Genomic DNA, 20003 nt, shown 5'->3' with positions numbered 1-20003 from the left:
GTGGTATCTGCACTTTTCTTGAAGGCTGAGGGGTGACCTGATTGAGGCTTTAAAATTGTGAGGCGTCTGCCTGTGGGACCCATGAAAGTTAGTTATAAAGTCATTGCAAATGATTCCAATTAAAAATTCAAGGGCAGTTTCATTACTCAGAGTGTGGTGAGAACATGGAAATCCGTACAATATGGAGTAGAGTCATACAGCTTGGAAACAGACCCTTCAGTCCAACTCCTCCATGCCAAGCAGATGTCCTAAATTAATCTATAGAATGGCCTTTATAGTCAAGTGCACGCGAATGTGTGCAGTGAAAAATTTGTAATGTCACTGCTTTGGCAGCATGTTAGGTGCTAAGAACCCAGGTACAGAATACTTAAGTGTCAGAGATAATGGGAACTGCAGATGCTGGAGATTCCAAGATAATAAAATGTGAGGCTGGACGAACACAGCAGGCCAAGCAGCATCTCAGGAGCACAAAAGCTGACGTTTCGGGATGAAGGGTCTAGGCCCGAAACGTCAGCTTTTGTGCTCCTGAGATGCTGCTTGGCCTGCTGTGTTCGTCCAGCCTCACATTTTATTATCACAGAATACTTAAGTGTTTACTGTAGACCTGTACAGAGAATCATACATAAAGTTCAGCATTAGAACAAAGAAAGAGATGTTTTCTTTTTTAAAAAGCCCTTGATTTTGAGACCGGCCTGGCACTCCCTGCTCCCATACCTGGGGACTGCCTCTGGGTTTCACCACCATCTCTAGCCTCCACCATTCATTTTAGGTAAGTTGAAGTTAGAAGTTTGAAAAGAGAAGAAGGACACAAAGGAAAAAGAATGGACAGAACAGAGGAGCTCCGACTGGAACAATTTACTCAGCCACCATCTTGCCAGAAGAGTTGGCGGTTCAGTGGTTCGCACTGCTGCCTCACAGCGCTAGGGACCTGGGTTTGATTCCACCCTGAGGTGACTGTCTGTGTGGAGTTTGTAAATTCTTCCTGTGTCTGTGTGGGCTTCCTCCCACAGTCCAGAGATGGGCAGGCTAGGTCGATTGGCCATGCTAAATTGCTTACAGTGTTCAGGGATATGTGGGTTAGGTGGGTTGTAGGGGGATGGGTCTGGGTGAGATGCTCTGAGAGTCAGTGTAGACTTATTGGACCGAAGGCCTGTTTCCACACAGTAGGCTTCTATTCTATGAGCCAGTCCCATTTGGCCTATGTCCCTCTAAATCTTTCCTATTCATATACCCCTCCAGAGGCCTTATAAATGTTGCAGTTGAGATAAATAACATCGTCCCGTGAACGAATTAAAATAATTCTTGTATTTGGGGGATGGGTGGGTGAAGGAAGTAAGAGTGGGTAATGATGTGAGGAGAAGTGGAGGAATCACACCAGAATGAACCAAGATGGCTGTATGAACTGTATCTGTGCAGTAAATGTAATGTGATATTATGTGTCGTTGGAGTTCTTGACATTCCTTCGGAGTCAATCACATATAACATGAGGTCTTTTACAACATGCGTGCAACCAAGGAAAGAATAGGCCATTCAGCCCTTTCAGCCTGCTCCATTATTCAATAAGATCATGGCTGATCTGATTTTAACATCAATTCTACATTCTTGAACATCTTGTATAATTTTTCATCTGCTTGGTGATCAAAAATCTACTTATCTCTGCATTAAATATTTGAAAAGTTCTGCATCCATTGCTTTTTGAGGAAGGCAATTGTAAAGATTCTCAACACTCAGTTCTTTTAGGGCTCAGTTCTCATCTCTCTCCTAAATTGACGATCCCTTAATTTTGAGTGCTGACTCCTAGTTCTAGATTCTCATACAAAAATGGATGCAACTTTTCCAAAAACACTGCAAGCTAGAGCAGAGGTCAGAATGCTTTCCTGGCCCAGAGATCAAGCAGTCTCACTGGGGTCTACAGCATAACATTTTCTCCCTAATGCTCACTTTTCAACCACCTTCTTTTGGTTTCAATTTTTCTTGCTGCATGGAATGAGGCATGCACTGTTTTAGATCAGTTGTCCTTCCGTATAGTGTTGTTTGAATGAGGCCACCTCTCCCTATCTCTATAACCTCCTTCAGCCCAAAAACCTTGCAAGATCTCTGCACTCTGATCTCTGGTCTCTTGCATATCCTGATTTTTGTTGCTTGCTTAGAGTGACTTGGCTAGCTGTTAGGTCCTACAATGTGGAATCGCTTTCCTAAACTATATTTTCACTTGTTCCTCCTTTAGACCATAAGACCATAGGATAGAGGAGCAGAATTAGGTTTTTACACCCACTGCTTTGCCATTCGATCGTGACCGATATATTTCATAACTCCATTCTCCTGCTTTCTCTCCGTACCCTTTGATTCCCTTACTAATCAAGAACCTGTCTAACTCTGTCTTAAATAAATCCAATGACTTGGCCTCTACAGCCTTCTGCAGCAATGAGCTTCTCAGGTTCACCACCTCAGTTCTAAAGGGTCGTTCATACATTCTGAGGATGTGCTATCAAGTCCTAGTCTATCCTACTGGTAGAAACATCTTTTCCACAGACACTCTATCCACTCTATCCAGGGCTCTCAGTATTCTATAATTTTCAATGACATGCTCCCTTATCCTTTTAGACTCCATCGAGTACAGACCCAAAACCCTCAACATTCCTCATATGACAAGCTCTTCATTCCCAGGATCATCCTTGTAAAACTCCTCATGACCTCCTCCAATGTTAGTACATCTTCCCTTAGATATAGGGCCTAAAGTCCTATATCATAATATTCCAAATGCAGTCTGACCAAAGCCTTATACACCCTCAGCAGTACATCCCCGCTCTTGGATTCTAGCTCCTTTGAAATGAATGCTTAGCATCGCATTTGCCTTTCTATCTGCCGACTGTGCCTGCATTTTAACCTCAAGGGAATCAAGAACTAAGATTCCCGTGTCCCTTTGAGTTTCAGGTTTCTGAAACCTTTACCCATTTCAAAAATATTCTATGCCTCTATGCTTCCTACCATAGTGCATAACCTCATACCTTCCCACACTGTATTCCTTTTGCTACTTGTTTGCCCACTCTCCCACCCTATCAAGAGTCCTTCCTGCTACTTCAACATTACCTGTCCCTCCACTGATCTTTATGTCACCTGAAAGCTTATTCATAATTCTTCAATTCTTCCTTCCAGATTATTAATGTTTAACGTTTGAAATACTCCCTTAAAATATCCTTCTTTATCTCAGCCTTCAGTCACCTGTCATGAGATATCTTCATGTGGTTTGGTGTCAAATTTTATTTGATAACACTCCACTGAAGCACCACAAAACTGCTAAAGGAATGTTTTGTGTACGGCACAGTTCACATTGATATTGTAGAATTGTATGTTGAAACCTAACTTTTTGCCAAATCCAGGAGAAGAGCCATAGCACCAAACCATCACAAGACAGAAAAAATGTATGCATGTAATTGAATAAAACGGCAAACAATGGGTAGCCAAGATAACAAAGTGTGGGGCTGGATGAACACAGCAGGCCAAGCAGCATCTTAGGAGCACAAAAGCTGACATTTTGGGCCCAGACCCCCATAGTCATTGCTTTAGATTTTACAAGATTTTAAATGAAAAAGATGAGAAGTTTCAGTTTTGATATTTTGCCAAATAATCTCTTCGTTTGGGAGGGATTGTCCCAAAAATGTGTTTTAGTCAGTAAATTGCTTCTGAAGTGTAGTCCTTGATATAATGCAGAAAACATAGCAACCAATTTATGCACAGAAAGTTCCCACAAGCAGCCATGTCCATATGATTTGTTTTAGTAAAAGCAAAATATTGTAGATGTTCAAAATATGAAACATTGCAGAGAATACTAGAGAAGCACAGCAGGTCTGGCAGCATCAGTGGAGAGATAAACAAAGCTAACATTTCAAGGCCAATATGCCTATTCTTTAGAACTGATTGCTTTTACTGTTGCCTAGTGCTTAATCTTGACCAGTGCATCAGTGTGAGCTCCTCTACTCTTCTGCAGAATTGTGCTGTGGTATCTTTGAATGTCTGTTGAAGTCAGTCCCTTGCTTTAATGGAAACCGTAACATAAATTGCTGGAAGAACTCAACAGGCCTGGCAGAGTCTATGGTCAGAAATCAGAGTTAGCATTTCAGGTCAAGTGACTTTCCTTCAGAACACCTTGCTTTAACATCTCATTCAAAAAGCTAAAGTGAAACACTGCCTCAGCATTGCGGTGGATTGTTATTCTGGGCTTGGCCTGATAAATTACAAATAGCATTCGTGCCATGCGAGTGCCAGAAAATGACCAACCCTAACAAGAGAGAATCCAACCATCGCCTCTTGATATTCATTGGCATTAGCATCACTGAATCCTCCACTGTTTACATTTTGGGAGTGGGGTTACCAATCAGCTGAACTGAACAACCATATAAATACTGTGGCTACAAGAGCAAGTCAGAGGCTAAGAATCCTGTGGCGAGTAACTAATGTTCTATTCACCATCTACAAGGTACAAGCCAAGAATATGAGGAACAACTAAACATACCTGAATGACTGCAGCTCCAACAAGAGTCAAGAAATAAAACAGCCTACACTTATTGGTGCCCATCCATCATCTTTAACATCCACCCCCTCCATCTCTACCATATACTGTGACAGTGCATAGTCCCCACTTGCCCCTGGATAAATGCAGCCCCAACAACACTTAAGAAGCTTGCCACTATCCAGGAAAAAGCAAGCTGCTTGATTGGCACTACATCCACAAGCATTCACTCCTTCCACCACTGACGCTCAGCAGCAACAGTGTGTACTATCTACAAGATGCACTGCAGAAATTCCTGACTTGGAAGTATATCACCGTTCCTTCACTGTCGCTGGGCCAAAAATCCTGGAATTCCCTTCCTAATAGCATTGTGGGTCAACCCACAGCAGGAGGACTGCAGCGGTTCAAAAAGGCAGCCCAGCACCACCTTCTGAAGGGCAACTAGGGATGGGCAAGAAATGCTGGCCAGCTAGCGACGCCCACATCCCACAAATGAATAAAACAATCTACAAGATGCAATGCAGTAACTGACCAATGCTCTGCTAACAGCACCTTCCAAACCCACAACCTGTAAAATACAGAGAGACGAGGGCAGTAGATACATAAGAATGTCACCACTTGCAAGTTTGCTGTCCTGACTTGAAAATATATCTCTGTTTCCTCATTGTCACCTGGAACTCCTTTCTTAACAAAAACGTGGGTGCCCTTACAACCAAAGGACTGTTGAAGTAGGCGACTCATCTTCTTAAGGCCAATTTGGAATGGGCTATAAGTGCTGGACTAATCAGCAATGTACACATTACATAAATGAATAAATTTAAAAAAGAGATTTTATATTCTGTAGGGGATCATGAATTCACAATGTTTTGATTTAGAGGCAAGAATATTTTCCCTAATGTATGCTGAAGACTCCTAACTGAAAGGATTTTGACTTCTACCATGAGGAAATGTATGATTGAGCAAATGAATAAATGTTGAATCCTATTTGATATCACTATTAACTGAAGATTGATAGGACTAATACTGGGGAGAGATTATGTGAAGAAAGGATGAGGGATTGGGACTCATGGGTTATGTCTGCTGAAACACAATGATAATTACAAAGCGTGAATGGTGATAGAATATGAGCCAACTCCCCAAGTCCCAAGCCAAATTCAGATTCTGCAGCTTGCAAAGGACATGCTTTCCACTGTCTGGAAATGAGGTAATTCAGACAGAACTGCCAATCAAGGGTTAACTCACAGCCTTTGGGAGTCACAGTCTTCCTGTACAGATAGATATTTTTGTATGTGCTGGCAAAACGAGGCATCCCTCATCAACTCAAAACTCGTCATTTTGACTAAAGCTGTGGGAAAATCTCAGCTGGGATTGGAAATGCAACAAATAAACATTGTGTTCTAGAAATCTGCAATTACTGGCTCAGTATCTGATGGAAAGAATAATGCATTGGATTTAATCCTTCATCCCAGCTGATGGGCTGGTAAAAGGATTGTCCTATTTTCCCTTTCTTTCCCTACTCCAAAAATATACGTACAAAGAATGAACCCTGCAAAGGGTAGTAAACAATTGTGCTGTTCTTGGAAATGTGCTGTGGTAGGTAGCACCCTGCAGTAGAGGAAGGGAGAAAGTCTTTTGATTTGTACTGCTATGTAGAGCAAGCTGTTACATGCTTATCTTGCTGCAAAGCTCCCTTGTTTTCATGGCTAGGCAATGGTTTTCTTAAGAGGACTGGGGCTTAGAAGATACACTTGTAACTTTAATCATTGCCAAGTATGGGTTAGCATACTTCAGTGTATGGGTATAATTTGCCATTAAAATAAGGGTTGAGACATGGAAGCAGTGGTAATGTAACTAGCAATAGAAAAACCTGGGCTAAAGTTCTGGGACTATGGTATCAAATCCCACTATGTCAGCTGGTGAAATTTGAATTAATGAAATCTGGAATTAAAAGCTAATCTAATGGTGACCACTGTTAATTGTCGTAAAAACCCATCTAGTCATGAAGAACCTGCTGTCCTTACCTACGTATGACTCCAGACTCACAGTGATGTAACTGACTCTGAAATGGCCTAGAAAGCCAATGCATGGAAGGAAATCTGGGGACGGGCAATAATATCCTAGCCTTGCCAGTGATGCCCATCTTCCAGACAAGAATGAAAAAAAGAATCTATCAGTGCAGTACACAGCCCACAGTTTGCTGCATTGTGCCTGGGTCATCTCTTTTGATTAATGGGCCTCAATGCTGGCTGATTCCCCAGAATCCTCCCTCCTTTCTTACCTTTTCAGCAATCTATTCAATTCTCTTTTGAATGTTATGGTTGAATTTTCTCCCATCGGTCTCTCAGACTGTGCATTCCCACATCACAGCAGGTGGCTGTGCAAAACATATTCACCACCCATCAGATCCGAGTCACTAATTTACCTCCATTCCTGGTACTCTGGATATACACCGTCCGATCAATGGAAACTATTCACTCTATGCAATGAAACAGTGGGAAAGCGAATCTCGGGTTTGATATGCTACTTGACCCATATGATGTCACCACTGTCACTTTTTGTGTCTGACCTTTCTAGCTCTGAGCAAGCCAAGGACAATTTTTAGGCCATTTTGAATTAACCAATAAAATTTGTGAGGTTAAACTACACAAATACTGAGTCAGAAGTCACATGACATCAAGGTATAGCCCAACGGGTTTGTTTAAAGTCTGACAAAGGAGCAGCGCTCGGGAAGCTTGTGATTTTAAATAAACCTGTTGGACTATAACCTGTTGCTATGGGACTTCAGACTTTATCCACCCCAGTCTGACACTGGCATCTCCACATCATGCACAAATCCAGCTCTACACCTTGTTATCAGAAATAATGGGAACTGCAGATGCTGGAGAATCCAAGATAGCAAAGTGTGGGGCCAGATGAACACAGCAGGCCAAGCAACATCTTAGGTGCACTGGAGCTGACGTTTCGGGCCTGGACCCTTCACCAGACCCTATTCGGATGAAGGATCTAGGCCTGAAACGTCAATTCTTGTGCTCCTAAGATGCTGCTGGGCCTGCTGTGTTCATCCAGCCCCACACTTTGTTATCTCAGATTATCCAGCTCTACATCTTGTTATCTCAGATTATCCAGCTCTACACCTTGTTACCTCAGATAATCCAGCATCGGCAGTTTCTACTATCTCGTGCACAAATATTGTTCTTTTAGTGTTCTTATCCTCCTGCTCTGACACATGAAAGACCTCTCTCATGTCTTCCTTGAATGGGTGTGCTTCATGTATAAGATCATAGATCGTAGAATTCCTACAGAGTGGAAACAGGCACTTCAGTCCATCAAGTCCACACAGAGCTTAGATCTCAAATGTCATTTGGTCATGGGAGGAATCATTCAATGGTTTCCTTACCTGATGTCCATCCTTCTGTACTTGCTAACAGGAGATTACCAAGGAGATGAAAGACTATCAGGGATATGCAGGAATGGAGAGTTGATGGTAAAATCAGATCAGCCATGATTTTATTGAATGGCAGGGCAGCCTGAAAGGACTGAGTGCCCTACTCCTGTTCTTCATTCGTATCAGATTGAGAGTAATGATCAAAAGGGTTCTTCAATTTCCCCCCTCCCCGGCCCATCACTTGGCTTTGGCCCAGCACAGGGGTCAGTTCTGCCACTGGAATCTCAATAGAGAGTGAGCCGGTTTCAGGTTAATCAGTCATGTCGCTAACTGAGTCACCAGGAAGACGTTGAGCGCCTTGTTTTTAATGGGAGTCAGCAGTTGCAAAGCAGCCCAAAGAGTTAATGAATTATAAAAGGTGCAATTCTGATCAGATGCTTGATTGAGTTTGATGGGATGAAAAATGATGCACTCTCTGAAATCTAGTCAGGTAGCTGCTTGCACTCTAGGACTCCATCATGATTGATTGGCCTGTGTGCCTGAATGCAGTTGGAGCTATCCATCACTGCATTACTGACTCTTACATGCCAATTTCATCTTCACAAAAAACCCTACAATTGTCATTAATTATGAGTTAATTAAATATCATTTGTCAGCCCACAGTGTTTGCTGTAAGCAGGTCAGAAATTATATCTTGATGGAGAACAAGGTTTTATTTGCTGAATGTGCAAATATGTTGAACAATTCTTTGCCTTTTGGTGAGAGATCATGGGAACTGCAGATGCTGGAGAACCCGAGATAACAAAGTGTGGAGCTGGATGAACACAGCAGGCCAAGCAGCATCTTAGGAGCACAAAAGCTGACGTTTCTGGCCTAGACCCTTTTCTGAAGAAGGGTCTAGGCCCAAAACGTCAGATTTTGTGGTCCTAAGATGATGGTTGGCCTGCTGTGTTCATTCAGCTCCACACTTTGCTATCTTTGCCTTTTGGTCTTTCCTTTTCAATAATTTTTTTAGAGCTGGTTTTAATTGAGTTTGGAGCCTTTGATTGATACACCTTCACAAGTAGCAGGCGTAAAATTCTCCACGTGAGAGAATATTGACCACTGTTATCTGGAGTCGGAGAAATGTGTATCACAGATGACGAGGAACTGCCATTCTCGCCGTTTGTCCTTTTTGTCCTAATCTCTCCATTTCTCTCCATCCCCGTGAAAGGTGTAAATATTTGAGGGAGACCAGTTCCACAGATATTTCAGTCTATGCAGAGATTGCCAGTGAGTTAATTGACCATTAGACTGGCATCTAGCACTAACACACTGTCTTGCTACCCATCAAGCAGCACTGGGTATAAAGGCGAGCTGTTTCTTAATTTAGGAAGTTTCAGCAAATACTGGATGAAAGTTCTCAGTTTTCATGCTAAGATTTCTCTTTCTGCCTTTAAAGCACATCTTGAACATAAGATAAAAATGAACCAAGAACGCAAGCACTTTATAGCCAATTAACTACTTGGCCACTGTTGTAATGTAGGAACTGTGACATCAAATTTGTGCCCATCAAGCTTCCAGATGTAGCAACGAGAGAATACCAGATCATCTGTTTTAGTGATGGTGCTTTAGACCTAAATATTGTCCAGGATACAGGGAGAAGTCCCTTGTTTTTGGAAATAATGCCACAGAATCTTTTCAGTCTACCTCAAGAGGGCTGATGGGGCTTTGGTGCAATATCTCAGCAGAAAGATGGTACTCCTAACAGTGCAGCACTCCCTCAGCACTGGAATGTTTGATTAGACTGTGCTGAGGTTTCTGAAATAGTTCTGAAACACAAAACTTTTCAACAAAAGGAATAAAGTGTTGTCCATCTAAAACAAGGGATGATAGCAATGAGACATAAACTGAGCAGGCAGCTCGCCTTGAGGTGAATTGATTTAACAATGTTGGCAGCTCAGTGCACTATTTCATCAGATGTGCTTTCTTTGGGTGACACACCCCACGTTTGGGATGTGTCAATGAGTGAAAGGTCTCGGACTCTGTGACTAGGAATCCCTGACATCCTGTAACACCCTCTACAACAGCATGTGGGTCTACCGACACCAAATGGATTACATTGGTTTAAGAAAACAGCTCACTACCGCCTTCTCAAGGGCACCTAGAGGCAGGTAATAAAGGCTGGCTCAGCCGACGATGCCCACTTCTTCTGAATGAATAAAAAGACACATGCTTCACACCAGGCAGGTAATGGACTCGTGGAGGAGCTCTTCGAAGGTGGTGAGGGGACGGGTTGGGGGGATAGTGGGATGAAAAGTTGTTTTCTCCTTTGCTGCTTTTATTTTATTCTGAAAAAAATATTTGATCGGCTCAAGGATTCACTGAGTCTTTGTCAGATCATTTTGCACATGCTACAGGCAAATTGAAAACTTTTAGACACTTTTTCCCAAAACATTCAGAAAGCAGCTTGCAGTTGTCAACAATAGTAGGCTTAAATTGCATGTAAACCCGTAAAGATGAATTTATCAACAGCTTCCTTGATCATCAAGAAACAAAGGAGCACCAATGCTGCGACATCACTATCATTTCCAAACTCCACCCAAGTCACATGTCTTGGACGTTATCATTGATGAAACAATATGTTGGATTTCACTACCTCAGATGAACCTTGTCACAAGGACTGCAGCATTTGAGATTGTTGACTGAGTCAGTGATGGTCTAGTGGTCTTACCACTGGACTGTTAATCCAGGGACCTGCGACCTGGGTTCAAATTCTACTCATCAGATGGTAGAATTTGAATTTAATAAACATATGGAATCAAGAGGCTAATGATGACCATGAATCCACTGTCAATTGATAGAAAAGCCCATCTGATTCACTAATGCCCTTGAGGGAAGGTAACTGTCACCCTTACCTGGTCTGGGCTACATGTGACTCCAGACCCACTGTAATGTGGTTGACTCTTAACTGCCCTCTGGGCAATTAGGGATGGACAATAAATACTGCCTGGTCAGTGGTGCCCTCATCCCATGAATGAATATGAATAAAACAACTGAGATAGATAGCAAAAGTGATTTTTGAGCATGAGAAATATTTGAAAGATGAAGAAGTGGCCTGACATGGTCTGGAATGTGCTGCCCTAAAGGATCAAGGGCACCAATTCCGCAGGAACTTTCAAAATAGAATTCAGTAAATTCAGGAAGGGGAAAAATTTGCAAGGCTAAGGGGAAAGTGCACTACAGCAAGGCTAAATGATGAAGGGTCTAGGCCCGAAACGTCAGCTTTTGTGCTCCTAAGAGGCTGCTTGGCCTGCTGTGTTCATCCGGCTTCACACTTTGTTATCTCGGATTCTCCAGCATCTGCAGTTCCCACTATCTCTGGGCTAAATGATTGTCTCTTTCAAGGAGCCACTACAAGTATGTTGGGCCACATGGCCTCATTCTGTGCTGTATTATTTCATGGTTCTATATTCCTGTTGGCTTTGTTGTCTCTATATTGCCTTCTTTAAACAAATACTGCAATTCATTAAATTTTAGAGTAAAATGGGTGGGTCCTATTCACTGTTGGATAGTCTTTACAGCCTGCATAAGCATGATGGGCCTAACAGCCTCCTGGTGTACCATCCTATTTTTCTAATTAACATTGATTACACTACCTTGAAATAACTCCACAGAAGCTGGTTTCCTATCACCAAGTCACCGTTTATTTACACATGAACAGTCCTTGACTTTAGTACTGCCACATTCAGAGTCAGGTATCAGATATGCAGTATCTCTGACTCTCACCCTTTTTATAAGTCAGCCAGGGCTCGCTGATTGGACCAGAGTAACAGCCTCAATCAGGGAACTCATATTCCATGAGGTCCACCTGGCTGACCTTGCTACAATCACTGTACTGCTGTCTTGCCTAACAGTCACATTATTTTGGCAACTGATGGTTGATTCAATAAAGGAACAAATATCATCCTCACTCTCTTAAATTCCTCACTATGTACTTTTGCCCAAATATGGAGTTGTTTTGCCAGACATGACATTAGATGTTATCTCCTCTATTGCCTCAGTCTTCAGAATAAACCTGTCAGCATTTTTATATCTATGGGACGAGGGCATCACTAGCTAGGCAGCATTTATTGCCCATCCTGAATTGCCCAGAAGGTAGGTAAGAGTTAACCACGTTGCTGTAGGTCTGAAGTCACTTGATGGCCAGACCAGGTAAGGTTGGCCAATTTCCTTCCCTAAACTATGTTAGTGAAGCTGGTAAATATTTTCCCCTGACAATCAGCAATGGTTTCGTGGTGATCGTTAGACTCTTATTTCCAGATTATTATTGAATCCAAATTTTACCTAGTCGCATGGCGGGATTCAAACTCAGGTCCTGCAACATTACCTGCCTCTCTGAACTAATGGATAATACCACAATGCCAAGTACACCAGAACTTATGTTTCCATTGAAAAGAATAATTTGCATTTCTGCAGCTCCTTTAATGTAGCAAAACACCACAAGGCCTTTCACAAAATCTGAGTTTTTACCATGTAAGGAGCTAATGGGGCAGTTCCATCCTCATTCATGCCATTTATAGCAGTTCCATGACATTGCACTGGAAGCGACTGTGGAGTTTAGATATTTTGAAACAAACTGTTCAGATATGCTGTGTCACCTGGAACAAATAGGACTTGAACCCAGGCATGGAGACAAAAGAACCTGATTGTGGAGTTTAGATACTTTCCAATCCAAGGCCACAGTCTGCACACTGTTCTGGGCACCCTGCTGTAGGAAAGATGTTATTAAACTGGAAAGGGTACAGAAAAGTTTTACAAGGATGTTGCCAAGCCTGGAGGGTTTGAGTTATATGGAGGGGCTGGATAGGCTGGGGCTTTTTTTTTCCCTGGAGCGTAGGAGACTGAGGAGCAACCTTACAGAGGTTTATAAAATCATCAGGGGCATGGATAGGGTGAATGGGGTCTTTTCCATGAGGCAGGGGAGTCCAAAACTAGACGGCATAGGTTTAAGGTAAGAGGGGAAAGATTTAAAAGAGGGGCAACTTTTTCACACAGAGGATGGTGCTATACAGAGCAAATTGTCAGAGGAAGTAATAGCGCCAGATACAAAGACAACATTTATCAGATGTTTGGATAGGTACATATTTAGGAAAGGTTTTGAGTGACATGGGCCAAACGGGACTCAAACAGTTTAGGAAATCTGGACAGCATGGATGAGTTGGGCTGAAGGGCCTGTTTCCATGCTGCATGATTTTAAGACCTTTATTGGGGACCTCTTGACCAAGTAAGACTTGAACCCAGGCCACCTAGCTCAGAGGTAGAGACACTAACACAGCACCATAAGAGCCATCGCTAAGATACCAGAGCTTTATATTTTCCGGAAATAGTGTTACACATCTCTGGAGCAGGTGGGATTGAACCCAGGCCATTTGGTCTGTTGTGGACAGTTAAGTTCTAGTAAGAATGGACAAATGGTGCATTGCTATCAGCGTGGTCATAGCAACACAGTTGCATCTGTGATGACTGAGATTGCATTGACAGGTAGAAATGTAGATTGAAGGGGATTTTACTCTTCCCGAGTCTCATTTGTATGAACTCAACTGCAGGATAACAGTTAAACACTTACTGTCAGGAATTGTACGGTTTGCTTTAAATAAGCCTTCTCATTTGTCTCGGAGGATCCAAAAGCTTCCTGAGCTGATTTTCCTTTCTGCTGCAGCTGATAGGCCAATTCTGGCAAGTTCCCCTTCAAACAGAAATCCAACAAATCAATTCATGTTTAAAAATCTTTGAACATCAGTCAGGGGAGATTCCAAGATAACAAAGTGTGGAGCTGGATGAACACAGCAGGTCAAGCAACATCTTAGGAGCACAAAAGCTGATGTTTCGGGCCTAGGCTCTTCATTAGAAAAGGGGGATAGGGAGAGGGTTCTGAAATAAATAGGGAGAGAGGGGGAGGCGGACCGAAGATGGATAGAGGAGAAGATAGGTGGAGAGGAGAGGGGAGGGGATTCCTGAACCACTTCATAAGGGGGTAGTGGATATTTAGAATTTTTATTCCCAACCCCGCCACCAATCACCACAAAGTTTGTTATGGGGCAATTATACATTTTAAAATTGAATTTATAGATTTTGTTTCAGCCAAGGTATTAATGACTTTGGAACTAGGGTGCACAGTAGGATTTAAGGTAGAAACAGGCCACAATTTAATTGAATGTCAGGACAGCCTCAAGGCTTTTGTGCGACCTATTCCTTGGCATATTGCTTCCAACTTAAAATAATAGATGAATTATCGATTTTAATTAAAGTTTCAGTTTTAATTATTAAGCAACTGCATTCTCCTTACCTGTAAAATATGTTTTATTCTCAATATCCATTGCACCTGCTGGAAATAGAAACTGAAAGGAGGAAAGCAGCAATGTACAGACGCTGCTGTTGTTTCCCTGGCGAGCCTCCGTGTGAAGGCTTGATGTGAGGAAAGATTCTTTGAGTCACCGAAACATTACGGCAGATAACTGCTGAGGGAATGTGATTTAGGGAATAAGAAATCACAAGTGTCAACCGTAGCTGAGTTGTTAGTGCACTCGGTTCTGAGCTGGGTTTCAGGTTCAAGACTGACTCGAGGCCATGAGCACAGAAATCAAAGCTCTCACTTCAGTTGTGCCCTGAGGGAACATTTCGCTGCCGGACGCGCCAAGTGCCATCAGTGGAACATGACCTGAGGTTGGGTGAATGTTAATGAAAGAAAACCCCTGTTGTTGGAAAGTTCACTGCAGACCGCTGTGTTGTATGAGGCATCTGCACACTGTAGGATAGGTTTGCTGTTTCAAACCTCTTTTAGGGTAAGAATCTAGACAGCTCACACATGGTCTGGCATGGCTTAGGAAAAGCAATTGCTAGGCGAACGGGAAGTTTTGAACAAGATGCATGTTAGCGTACAGGTGCAAATTACAGTGATATTGCCATGAAATTGTTATGGAGACTGTGGGGAAGGCCCAACCGAACTGTTGACACCCTCAACTGTTCCCCCAGCACACCCATTTATCATCTAAAAGAATTCCACAGAGGCTGGTATTCCATCAACAAGTCACCCTTTGTGTACGCATGCATAGCACATAGACTCTGACCAGCCAGCTCAGAGCCAGCCTGACTTCTGTTTGTATCTGTCAGCTCATTCTGCTGATTGGCCCAGGTTAATAGCCCCTATCGGGGAACTCCTACTCAGTGAGATCTGCCTCACTGACCTTGTTCCAATCATTAATCATCATTATAGGGAGTGGTGTTTAAGGCACTCCTCCATATTAATGCTTTCAAAGCCTTACACCCATGGCACTATTTTGAAGAGAGCATGCGAGTGTCTTTGGCTTGTCTCTGAATCACCATTCGAAAAAAACCCACATTATCCAAACATAATCACATCTCATTGCCACTTCCTTCACAAACAAAATGTATCTGATGTCAACAAAAACAAAACAGGATCAACCATGATCTCTCCACATTGCAATGCCAGTAGGGCAATCCCTCTTGCCTGTTCTGTAGTTCAATTAGATTGTTCCTGATCTGTGGCTTAAGTCCTCTCACTTGCTTTAATCATTTGGTACTCAGAGCTAACACAAATCTGTCCCATCTCCATTGTCAAACTATCAATTGACTCATTGTCGCTAACATTTTGGGGACAGCTTTCCAGATTTTCTCGACCCTTTGTGTGCTTCCTGAGTTCACTCTTTATTTTAATTTTAAAATTGCGCCCTCTTGTTCTGCTTCTATGGATTCTGAAATTTCTAACGGCATAATTTTCTGGATGCTCATGTTAAAGTGTGTTCTGTTTCTTAGCTCTAGCACCGTCTCTCACACAGTGCAGCATTCAACAAAAGTACCAATAAAACAAGAAGTCTCAACAGTTAAATAAAGCAAAATCCAGCCGTCAGCACAACTTCTAAAGATTAAATCAATAAGAAAGGTAAAGTCATCATCATCCTACCAGACCATTGGGCTTCTGTCTCATTAGAAAGAGAGAAATGGTGGTGGTTTAACCTGAGGGTTTCCACACCTTAGGTGAGGGGAGAGGTTGAGCAGATAACCTCAGCTGATGTGGGAATTGAACCCGTGCTGTTGTTGTCACTCTGCCTTGCAAACTGGCCATCCAGCTCACTGAACTAACCAACTCCCATTTTTATCATTAAAACTAACTAGGATTACAGTGTGGAGCTGGAGGAACACAGCAGGCCAGGCAGCAACAGAGGAGCAGGAAAGCTGACGTTTCGGATTAGGGCCCTTCGAAGAAGCTTTCCTGCTCCTCTGATGCTGCCTGGCCTGCTGTGTTCCTCCAGCTCCACGCTGTGTTATCCCTGACTCCAGCATCTGCTGTTCTTACTATTTTTAGGATTAGCATTAGTGTCTTCCATATTGTTTTACTTTGCACGTGGGATGGGTCTCAGTGGAAAACCTCTCCATATTGGTTTATTACCATTATCCCTGTATTTATTTTCTGCAGAAGACTGGAAATCTTGCAGTGATTATTGCTCCACTAATTTGTGTTTTGCACAATTTCATAGATTTCACTTACCAATTACCGATTGGAAGCACAATCGACGTGAACCCAAAAGGCCAGCGCTGGAGGCGAAGTTCTGCTGTCAATATTGACTCCATTACAACATTGGAGACTGAAGGAGACCGCTTGAGCCTAGATTTAGAGGGGGCCAGTCTCGCCATCGACACCCTGCCCGACAATGGAACCCAAATTGTGGTCAGTCATTTTCTTTGTAACATCATCTGAAATTGACTAGGATCGATGTTATGCCAACCTTGGTTAGATTACACGTGAGTACTGCACACGTCTGTAGTTTATTTTGTATCTACCAGAAAAGGTGCAGAAAAGATCTGTTAAACAATACCAGAATGAAGAAGTCATATACATCAGGAAACATTGAACAGACTGCGTCTTTTTATCTCGAAAAGAGAATACTGAGGGATGGCCCGTGAACTTGCAGGTGATGTTGCTCCCTTGTGTGATCTGAGGGGTAGGTTTTAAGTAACATGTCAAGGAGGATAGAGAGGCAAGAGATAGAGCGGCTTAAGAAGGAAGCTCCACAGCATGGTCAGCAAGGTGAAGTAATTGTATTTCAGGGTACTGAAATAACAGCACAGCCGCCTGTATCCCATCACCAAGTCACCCTTTATTTGCACATGGAGAATCATTGACACTGATCCAACCTCCTCAGAGCCAGCTCTCTGAGTGAACAGAACTTTGATGCTCCTGACCACATCTGTCAGCCAAGGCTCCCTGATTGGACCAGATTAATGGCCCCAATCAGGGAACTCGTATTCTGACTGACCTCATTACAATCACTGCAGCCCTCCCCCATTTGAGTCCAAGGACGTCGGCCAATTGTAGCCCCTCCTGGGTCATTTCAGCACCATATTAAGGTTCCTCTGTTTCAGCTTCTGATATGGCAGTGTGTAACGCACAATAGTTTGCTTCTTGCACCCATTGCGTCTCGGAAGAAATGTATTCTCTGCTTCAGGGGCAGAGGCATTGAGGGGGCAACATGTGCTGTGTCCATCTCAGATTCTGAGGTTTCTTCAGTGCTTGATAGAGAAGGAGAACCCATGGGTTCCGGAATGGTCTGACAGGCTGTCGACAGGACGGGCATATATTTTTCCCTGCACCGTTTGCAAGTTTGCAGCTTTTATGTGGCCCACGTGCTTGTTCAGGACTGTTGCACCTACCCAAACTTTATACATCACTGGATCTGACCTGATGTAGACCATGCCTCTTATCCATGTAGGGCCATTCCCATGGTTCGTACACCAAACCTGGTCCTCTGAAGAAAGCTGCCTCTCTTGCTTAGTGAAGCCTTGTGTCTGGTATTAGCATTCCTGATGCAACTTCACTCTCCCCCAACCCACTCAGCTCGGGGATGATCAGATTTAACCTGGTATGGAGTAGTCTCCCCATTAGCAGCTGGAGCTATCCCTGTAGCCGCGTGAGGGCTGGTCCTATAATTGAATAGGAGCAGGGACAGTTTGGCATTGAGTGAAGCTGTAGGCTGTTTCTCTAAGCCTGCCTTCAAAATTTGAACTGCCTGTTCTGCCAGATCATTGGATGATGGTGGTATGGAGATACATATCCTTACATGTCAAATTCTATTTGGCTTTAGAAAATACTCAAATTCCCTGCGAGTAGACGATGGACCATCATCTGTGACCAACACCTCTGGGAGTCTGTGTATTGCAAAAGGTGTGCGCAGTTTTTCTATCATCATCCCCATGTTGGACAAATGAACTCTGTGCATGTCCAGCTACTTTGAGTGCACGCCCATGATGACTAATAACATTGAGCCCATGAAAGGACCTGCTTCATCAACATATAATCAAGTCCAACATTTACCGGCCCATTCCCATGCATGTGGTGGAGCTGCTGGCAATAATTTTTGGCCTTGTTGGCACTCTGGGCCCTGCTCCACCCATGCAGCCATGTCTGCATCCAATCCTGGCCACCAGACATAACCTCTCACCGACGTCTTCATTTTGGAAACCCCTCGATGACCCTGGTGGAGTTCCTGGAAGCGACCTTTGCTCGGGGCAGTCACTATAATAATATGCCATCCTCTCCTGCAATCTAGTCTCTCCAGGTCCAAAAATGGTTCACTTCTGGTTGTGATGGCCCTTTAATTTCCCCCATCACCACCAGCTGTATCTGTTTTGCCAGGATCGGATCTTTCTGCGTCCAAAGTCTGATATTGTCAGCTGTGACTAGGAGTGCGTCCAATAAATTTCAAACCAGAATGGAATCTTCCAGTGGCAATACCATCAGTTGTGTATCTGTCACGTGAGGCAGTTCAATGCATCCACATTTGCTAATTGGCCTCCCAGTTGGTGTTCCAATTTGTAATTATATGCACTTAATATTAGAGCCCACCACTGAATTCGGCCTGAAGCTATGGGTGACCCTGCCTTGTTCTCTTGAAGTAGACCTAGCAGAGATTTACGGTTCATTATTATTACAAATTTGCGTCCTTAAAGGTATTGGAGGAACTTCCTAACTGCAAATATGATCGCCAAACCTTCCTTCTCTATCTGGGTCTAGTATTCGATGGCCAGGTCAAATGAATCAAGCTTCCCCATTAGCAGCATGATGCCAGACATGCTTAGCCCAACTCAAAGACAAGCAAATCTTTTGAGGAGGAAGATTCCATTCTGGTTTGAAATTTATTGGACGCACTCCTAGTCACAGCTGACAATATCAGACTTTGGACGCAGAAAGATCCGATCCTGGCAAAACAGATACAGCTGGTGGTGATGGGGGAAATTAAAGGGCCATCACAACCAGAAGTGAACCATTTTTGGACCTGGAGAGACTAGATTGCAGGAGAGGATGGCATATTATTATAGTGACTGCCCCGAGCAAAGGTCGCTTCCAGGAACTCCACCAGGGTCATCGAGGGGTTTCCAAAATGAAGACGTCGGTGAGAGGTTATGTCTGGTGGCCAGGATTGGATGCAGACATGGCTGCATGGGTGGAGCAGGGCCCAGAGTGCCAACAAGGCCAAAAATTATTGCCAGCAGCTCCACCACATGCATGGGAATGGGCCGGTAAATGTTGGACTTGATTACATGTTGATGAAGCAGGTCCTTTCATGGGCTCAATGTTATTAGTCATCATGGGCGTGCACTCAAATTAGCTGGATGTGCACAGAGTTCATTTGTCCAACATGGGGATGATGATAGAAAAACTGCGCACACCTTTTGCAATACACAGACCCCCGGAGGTGTTGGTCACAGATGATGGTCCATCGTCTACTCGCAGGGAATTTGAGTATTTTCTAAAGCCAAATAGGATTTGACATGTAAGGATATGTATCTCCATACCACCATTCAGCCCCTCAAGCCCCTTCTACCATTCAATGAGATCATGTCAGGTGTGTGCCTATCTCCAATGGTCCATATCCCTTAATACATTTGCTTAACAAAAAAAAATATTCTAATTCTGCTCGTTTGTGAGTCCAAAGCTTCTTATGTGAACAAAAATGTAGGAGGTATTGTTGCTTGTTGACTGCAGCGCCTGAAAAATAAGTTAAGATAAATAAGAATGAATTGCAACCCTTGAAAATGAAAAGGTAACAT

At 43.2% G+C, this 20003-nt stretch overlaps 1 protein-coding gene across 4 annotated transcripts in view; it reads left to right on the top strand.

Moving 5' to 3' along the window:
- The window catches only part of LOC125466320 (plexin domain-containing protein 1-like), a 432462-nt gene that overhangs the window by 50601 nt on the left and 361858 nt on the right, over window positions 1–20003 (top strand). For all 4 annotated transcript variants that reach the window (XM_059638864.1, XM_048560676.2, XM_048560675.2 and 1 more), the window contains exon 2: window positions 16433–16623. In XM_059638864.1, the coding sequence (XP_059494847.1) occupies window positions 16433–16623 (191 nt within the window). The remainder of the gene's footprint in view (window positions 1–16432; window positions 16624–20003) is intronic.

The sequence above is a fragment of the Stegostoma tigrinum genome, chromosome 31 (genome assembly GCF_030684315.1).
Source record: "Stegostoma tigrinum isolate sSteTig4 chromosome 31, sSteTig4.hap1, whole genome shotgun sequence".
In the NCBI taxonomy this organism is placed as follows: Eukaryota; Metazoa; Chordata; class Chondrichthyes; order Orectolobiformes; family Stegostomatidae; genus Stegostoma; species Stegostoma tigrinum.
This window is presented reverse-complemented; position numbering and strand designations above follow the sequence as displayed.